General features: G+C 46.5%; 1 protein-coding gene across 1 annotated transcript in view; it reads left to right on the forward strand.

Annotated features, from left to right (window-relative positions):
* The window catches only part of EFCAB6 (EF-hand calcium binding domain 6), a 415,417-nt gene that overhangs the window by 27,972 nt on the left and 379,187 nt on the right, over positions 1–8,258 (forward strand). Inside the window, exon 3 of the mRNA XM_006890171.1 lies at positions 1,626–1,714. Within this exon, the coding sequence (XP_006890233.1) occupies positions 1,626–1,714 (89 nt within the window). The remainder of the gene's footprint in view (positions 1–1,625; positions 1,715–8,258) is intronic.

Here is an 8,258-nt window from a genome sequence, read left to right on the forward strand (position 1 = left end):
CAGAAGAAGAGGGGAGTCAAAGGAAATAGACAGTCGGCTCAGCACTCACACAGGAGGAGATTGCCCGGCTGACTGCAGAGCCGCTGATAGATTCAAACCGCCAGGAATTCTCACCTCTGGGTTCGCAGTGCAGCTCCCTGGACACCCAGCCACCAGAGCTGCCCCAAGTAGTTAGGAGACGCTTACTAAGATGGGCGAAGAGAAAAGCCATGTCCAGTAAGGAAATGACCAGACACGCGTCCTATAATGAGTGCCCTAGCACAACACGCATAGGAACGAGTTAGTGAGAAACATTAAGCTTTGTTAACATGAACTCAAATAACAATAAAATGCTGTTATTTCAAACTCCCCAAACATTTTCACAGGAGTGGTAGTATTTGTACGTCCATCACCCAGATCTGCCGGCTGTTACCATTCAGTCACACTGTTGGTACGCAGACAGCACGCGCACACAGGGCATGTCTAACACACGCTTTTCTAAACTGCTTGAGAGGAAGTTGCTCTGCACCCTTAAATGCCTTCGTGCATGTGCTAAGAAGGGTGGGTTCTTCTCCCAGATGATCGTAGCAGCGTCACCAGCTGGTGTAACCTTAGCATCGAGATAATACTTCCATCTTATCTGCGGTTCATATTGACCTGATAGTGTCCTGATAGCATTTTCAATTGAAGAACAACTTTTTCTGCCTGAAAAGCATTTGCACAGTAAGTTCCCAGGGCGGTCACACTCGGAGTGTAAGATGACACGGTGGTCCCCGCCTCTGGGCACTGCCAGTGTTAGCCGTTGGGAAGTATCTGTGCAAAGACTTCTTTCTTTTAGACTTTAGATCATTTTTAGGTAACGTGCTGGCTTTTAGGAGTCCTGGTGACAGGGTGGTTAAAAGGCTTACTCCGTGGGAGGATGAGGCATTTGCTTCCCAGCTGGTGAGCTTTCCAGTTGACTTCGTAGCCTCAGAACCCCACGGGGCAGTTCTGCTCTGTCCTGAAGGGCTGGAGCTGACTGCTCAGAGGGCTGAGGCCCTGAGCCAGGACCCCTGTTGGCACGGTGTGTGAAGCACTGGACCACACGTGGAAGGAGCACTGTTACCGCTCACTGACTGTTCTGCAGAAGCACACGGGGCGGTGTGCCCCCATAGAGCGTTCAGCCATGGAAACCCTGGGGCACTTCTCTGCCCCCAGAGTCCTGGTGAGCCGAGATGGGTGCCAGGACAGTGGGCATTGACAGGCGCCTGAGCACCAGTGGGCATTCTCTGATGGTATTTACGCTTCACTTACTGAGGGGCCTATTAACTCAGACACCTGGATTACACTGAAGGAAGTATTTAATAGGCAAATTTTGTGGTACAATGGTTTTGACCCTCGGCTACTCCCCAGAAGGTTGATGTTTGAATCCCCCTGGAAGCTCCACAGAAGAAAGAAGCGATGGTCCATCCCACAAAGCCCGCAGCCTGGAGAGTGGACAGGGCAGTCTCCCTCTGTCACACGGGGCCACATGAGCCCAAGCTGACTTGACGGTACCTGACAGCACCGACAACGTCACTGCGCCGGGAAAGCTGCGGTTTCACCGGCCAGCGCTCGAGTCTGAAGTCCTCCTCTAACCTGCTACCGTCCTTCTTGTTTGCACACAGATCCGCCTCACCAGCTCAGGGGCTGTGCCATACCTGGAGTTCCTGTCCACGTTCGGTGGAATAAACCCCAAAGTAAACGTGCTAAAGAGGTAAGAGCTTTGTTTGCTCCGGTAAAATTAGATTATGGGGGATGTCACACCACCAGGCCTCCAGTGAGGCCTCTGAGCGCCTGAGAGTGGCCGGGGGCTGCCGTGTTTCTGGGCCTCTGAGGGCCTGAGCTTGGCCCCAGGCTGCCTTGTTTGTAGGCCTTACATGCGTCTGTCTCTGACAGGGTGAAAGTGGAGTCTTACCACATTACTGTGTGTTTCGTTGGGAGATATTTGCGTTTTCCATCTCTGACATGTTTATGCCTTCTGCAAGCTCCGGTTTCTCCAGGTTTCATTAGAAACAGGAAACTGAGGCCTAGTGGCACAGTGGTTAAGCACTGGTCTGCTACCTAAAGGGTCAGTGCCTTTAACCCCCTCTCACGTCCAGGAGAGACGGACGAGGCCTCTGTTTCTGTGGCGATGAGAGCCTTGGAAGCTGAGTAGCAGGTACACTCTGTCCACACGGCCGGCCGTTAGGAGTTCTGAGTGACTCACTGGTGATGGCTCAGGTGCTGTGCGCTGGAACTTGGCCGTATAGAGGTTAATGTGACTGATCTTCAGTCCAGTATGTAGGCAGAGATAGTTAGAACATCTAATGAGATATAGTTCAGAATAAGGAAACTAATATGTAATAAAAAGAGAAATTTCAGAAAGAGGGAACTAAATATGGAAACACGTATTTTATAAATAAAATTGTAATGAAAATGGAAACACACCAGATAAAAGATTTCATATACAAAGAATTCAAATTTGGAAATAAGGCATTTTAATCTTGAAATAAAAAGAAATTTGAGCTGCTAAGTTGGCATTTTGTTGGCCTTCATGCCTTTGTGATGTTTTCATTGGGAGGTGGGCATGATTTGGGGTCTAGAGATGGAATAGTAAAATCTTTACGTGGGCCCCTTTAGCTTTCCACTGATGGAGCGCATTGTTGTAAGAGGAGGGGTTAGAGTATGACCTTTGATCTGTCAGCTGGGAAAGTCTTTGATTTAGGAAAACTATTTCCTGACAATCTGAGTGTAAACCCCATTTTCTCAGATGTTGTATAACTAGCTTTTAAGAATTGACTTCTGCCCTGAAATGCTGGTGAGTTCTGCTGAGTTGGAGCACAGTGGTCCTGGGAAGGGTGTGGTCTGGTGAACCATGTGGACCTGTGAACTATGTGGTCCTGTGACCGGCAAGAAACACTGGCTACTATCCTCCCCGGGACCTCAGAAGCTCCTCTGCTCACATTGGTTCAAACTCTGTCTGGTCATTCGTCATCAGTGTTCATTGTGTCAAATCGAGTCTAAATTCAGAAGGAGATACTCAAGGATGTACTTTGCCCTGAATTTTGTCTTCATTCTTTTCAACTTTAACTTCATGTGAGCAGTGATGGTCTTTGCAGTCAGCCCCTGTCCTCTTCCTGACAGATGGCATTGAACTTCTCTTCCTACCGATGTAGTCTCTGATTTCTGAATATTCCGTTTAGCAAGGTCCGTGTAGAGACTCCATTTATGCTGTTGGTAAATGCATTTGGGGGGCTGTGGCACCTGATCCATAGAGAGCTGTGCTAACCCCAAGGGGGTTCGGTTCCCTCTGTCCCTTCAGTCCACCGGTGACGAGCTCCTCTCGCGTGGCTTACAACCTTTGAGAACTGTCAGACAGATATGACCTATCAGACACTGCTTGGTGCTGTTTGCTGTATTTTCACTGGCTGGTATTTCTAGAAGAGGATCGCTGGGTCCTTAGTCGCACATCTGCCTTGGTTTGGAAGCGCCCTCCATGGATGACCTGGTTGGTGTTTGAAATACCAGTGGGATAACTGTCAGTATCACAGCAACACAAAGCCCATCCCAGTACAACAAACTGACAAGCAGAGGGAGACCTTCCTCAAAAGCTTTCCCATTCTTGACCACAAGGACACTTGGTAAATTCAAGGATGTTGGCTGGTGGGCTTGGCTATTGGCTGCTCCGCTCAGCTCTCAGATGGGTCCTGCATTTCTACTCTATGGCTGCCGTCTGCATCTGCTTGTTGTTTTAGTTTCTGTCGCTCCTGTCACAGCCTCTGTCTCCATCACCGTTGCTCAGAGGGCTGACTCACCCAGCCCTCAGTCCCTCTCAGTGGCTGGCTGACCCTCTGTGGTCTTGCTCTGTGCGTTGACTCGTCCCCAAAAAAACTCCCTCTCAGTCTCAGTGAGACTGTAATTGGCCCACATTACAGCTCTTTTATTTGGGTCTAAGAGGTTCTTAGCATGAGACCCCCAGTCCAATGGACATGCTTCTGTCCTGTCTCTCATTGATCAGAACAAGAAACCTCTGTGTGATTCACAGCTTACACCTTATCATTCATTTTCTGGATGTGGCTTTTATAAACTGGCCAGTGCTGTAAACAAAACCACACCCACTGCTCTCGAGGCAGTCTTGATGCCTGGCAGCCGTCTGTCGGCTTTCCGAGGCTGTAAATCATTGTGAGGAGAGACTTCCCTTTGTCCTGCAGACCAGCTGGATTCAGACCACCAGCCTTTCGGTCGACAGTGCCTCACACTGCATGCATAGCCACAAGGGCTCTTTGGATAGACCATAAGTCAACACATTCTCCTGGCCGTCTAGTAAGTGGTCATACTTAGTATGTGACCAATCATTTGCAATAGCTTTGCAGAGCGTAAACTGACCCACACCTGCACGATTGGGGCCATTCCAGGCATTTTGGGAGAATTGTGAACTACAGCTAGAAACTACTGTATGAATGGAGCATGGGAACCCTGCCTGGTTTAAAATCAGGAAAGGTGTGCGTCAGGGACGTATCCTTCTCCATACATATTCATTCTGTATGTTGAGCAAATCATTCATGGAGCTAAACTGTATGGAGAGGAACGTGGCAGCAAGATTGGAGGAAGATTGATCAACAACTTGAGTTATGCAGATGACACAACCTTGCTTGATGAAAGTGAGGAGGACTTAAAATGATGACTGCAGGAGATCAAGGACTACATCCTTTAATGTGGATTGCATCTAACATCAAGAAAGCAAAAATCCTTACCATTGGGCCAATAGCCAGCATCATGAGAGATGGAGAAAGTACTGAAATTGTCAATTATTTAGCTTGCTTGGATCAAGAATCAACACCCTTGGTACCAGTGGTCAGTAAATAAAGACATATATTGCGTTGGAAAAGTTTGCTGGGAGGGACCTCTACAAAATACTTAAGAGCAACGATGTCAGTTTGAAGACTAAGGTGCACCTGCCTCAGGCCATGGTCTTTTCAGTCACTTGCTATGAACCTGAAAGCTAGACAATGAATATGAATGAATTGATGTCTCTGAATTTTGGTGGTGAAGAATTCTATGGATTGACAAAAGAACAAGCAGATTATGTCTGGGAAAAGTACAGCCTGAGTGCTTCTTGGAGGCAAGGATGGCATTCTTTGGGCACGTTTCTGAGAGATGCTGTTCCTTGGACATCATGCTTGGAAAGGTGGAGGGTCAGTGAAAGAGAAAATGACACCCAATGAGGTGGATTGACACAGTGCCTGAATGGTGGGCTCAGGTGTGTCAGAGATGATGAGAATGGCACAGGATAGAGCAGGGCTCAGGTCTGTTGTTGTTATGTCACTGTGAGTACTTGACAGCACCTAACGTCAGCAGCATTTCACTGTATCAGGTAAATGTGTGTTTCCATTTATTTGGCCTTCTAGAGTGAAAGAAGAGACAGATCTGAGGAGACCTGTCAGGTTGAAGGAGTCTAGCTGGGAGCCGTGGTGGCATCTTCTGTAGGGAGCAGCACCGCTAATCCCAGGGAGCATCTCTCCGGTGGTGCTGATCCACTAGGGCCTCCACAGGAGGAGGGTGGACGAGCTTCTGAAGGGTGATTCGCTGCCTCTGATCACCTGCTCGGGTTCCGCTATGAGTCGGTTCTGACTCCATGGTCATGAGGCTGTTTTTAAGAGGAGCAGAGCATATACATGTAGGACACCTCAAGGAATTACAAGGAAGAAATTACAAATGTCATGGAGAAATTACAAATGTAAACCAGACGTATATAACAAAGAAACCTGTCTGTTTTGACACTGATGCTGAGATTGAGGGGGGAAAAACCCCACCACAAAACCCAAACAATTACAAGTTGGTTTTCCGACAGATCTGTGACTAAATGAATAATATTTTTAATGGAAGAACATGCTTGCATTTCTCAAGCTGAAAGAACTGAAGAACAAGTGCAAAATCTTGACAAATGCAGGAAGGCTCAAGATTGGAGGAATACACAGAGTCACTGCACCAAAAGGAATCGGTCCACGTTGAACCATTTCAGGAAGAAGCATGGGATCGAGAACCAGGGTTTAAAAAAATGGGGGCGGGGTTTAGAATTTTAAGCTGTACTGAAGGCACTGCCAAAAACAAAGCCCCAGGAACTGGCTGACTACCAGTGGAGATGTTTGTGCGAACAGAAGGAGTCCTGCAGATCACAGGCGTCCTCACTAGCCTCCGCCAGGGAATTTGGAGGACAATTACCTGGCCAACTGACCTAGAAGGCATTCTTCTTTGTTTCCATTTTTTAAAAAAAGCAATTCAACAGAGTGTGGAAATTATTGAACAATGTTATTAATATATGCAAGTAAAATGTTACTGAAGATTATTAAAAAGCAACTTGAATAGTATGCCAGAGGAGAACTTCCAGAAATTTGAGCTGGATTCAGGAGAGTCCATGGTACAAGGAATATCATAACTTATATCAGATGGATTTTGACTGAAAATAGAGGATCCCAGAAAGATGTTTACTTTTGCTTTATTGACTGTGCAAAGGCATGTGATGGATCATAACAACTTATGGCTAATGTTGAGAAATATGGGAATACCGAAACGCTTAACTGTGCTCATGCTAACCTGTACATAGGAGAAGAAGCACTCGTTCCAGCAGAACACGGGAACATGTTGTTTGTCGTTATTTGCCATCGAGTCGCCTGTGACTCATAGCAACCCTATGCCCAGTAGATCTGACCCCTGCTCTGTCCTGAGTCAGTCTCACCGACTCCGACACACCTACCCCCATTATCCCATTGACTGTGTCAATCCATCTCATCTGGGTTCTTCTTCTCCTGTGCTGTCCACCTACCCTTCCAAGCACAATGTCTTTCTCCAAAGTCTGTTTCCTCCTGGCCATGTGCCCAGAGTATGTGAAATGGAGCTTCAGAATCCTTGTATCCAAGGAGAAACTTGGTTTCACCCTCTCTAAGACAGGCCTGTTTGTTCTCTTGGCAGTCCATGGTATGTTTAGTACTCTTCTCCAGCACCACAACTCAAAGGCATTGATTATTTTTTTTAATTGGTTTGCATATGAAGTTCAGCATACATCGCATTTCACACTGTTCTCCATTCACACTTCACACTGTTTCACACAATCACTCTCATGCATCATGTTTCGTAAACGCAGTCACCATTAGACCATGCTCATCATTACCTTGTCTTTTCCCCTGGATCCTCCCCCTTTCCCGGCCCCCTTATCCCACCCACCAAACTGTGCAACTTTGATTCTTCTTCTGTCAGCCTTAGTGATTTTCCAGCTCTCTGATGCATAGCAGGTAATTGTAAAGACCGTGATCTGGGTCAGATGCACCTTAGTCCCTAGACTGACATCATTACACTGACATCATTAGCACTCTGGAGAGGTCCCTGTCAGTAGATTTTCCCAGTGTAATTTATCTTTTGATTGACTGCTGGTGCCAAAAATGTTGGTCATGGAGCCGAACAAGGTGAAATTGTTAACAACCTCAATCTCTTCTCTATCATGATGTTGCCAATTGGCCCAGTGGTGAGAATCTTCGTTTTCTTGATGTTGAATCTCAATCCATATTTAATACTGCAGGCCTTGACCTTCTGCAGCAAGCACTTCAGATCCTCCTGAGTTTCAGCAAGCAAGGTTGTGTCATCTGCTTAATGCAGTTGATGAGTCTTTCTCCAAGCCTTATGTCACAATCCTCCTTATAAAGCCCAGCCTCCTGAATGATCTCTTCTGCATACAGATTGAAAAGATCTGGTGGCAGGACACATCCCTGACACATTGTTTCCTAATTTTGAACCATACAGTGTTTCCTTGCTCAGTTCTGAGGACTGCTGCCTGGTTCCAAGTATATAAAGGTTTTGCATGAGCATAATCAGGTGTCCTGGGATTCCTGTTGTCTTCAAGGTTAGCCACAATTTGTTGTGATCCACACAAATACCTTTGCATAGTCAAACAAACACAGATAGACATTCCTCTGGTGCTCTTTGCCAGACAGTTGTCCTCCAGATAACTTGGTACAAGTTGGTGAGCACAGCCAATATGTCATTTGGCATCCCATCAATTCCTGGGGCCTTTTTTTTGCTAATTCTTCCAGATCAGCTTGAACTTCTTCATTCATTATCTTTGTCTCTTAATCATAGGTAGTTTCATGACTCACTTTTTCATCTCCAGAGTAATATATCATATGGTCATCCGACTCAAAATGCCCCATGCCAGTCCATCTCATCTCACCAATGCCTAGTATGTCAATATTTATGCGTTCCATTTCTTCCTTAACAATATCTAATTT

The sequence above is a fragment of the Elephantulus edwardii genome, unplaced genomic scaffold (genome assembly GCF_000299155.1).
Source record: "Elephantulus edwardii isolate Elephantulus edwardi_28Jun2011 unplaced genomic scaffold, EleEdw1.0 scaffold00086, whole genome shotgun sequence".
In the NCBI taxonomy this organism is placed as follows: domain Eukaryota; kingdom Metazoa; phylum Chordata; class Mammalia; order Macroscelidea; family Macroscelididae; genus Elephantulus; species Elephantulus edwardii.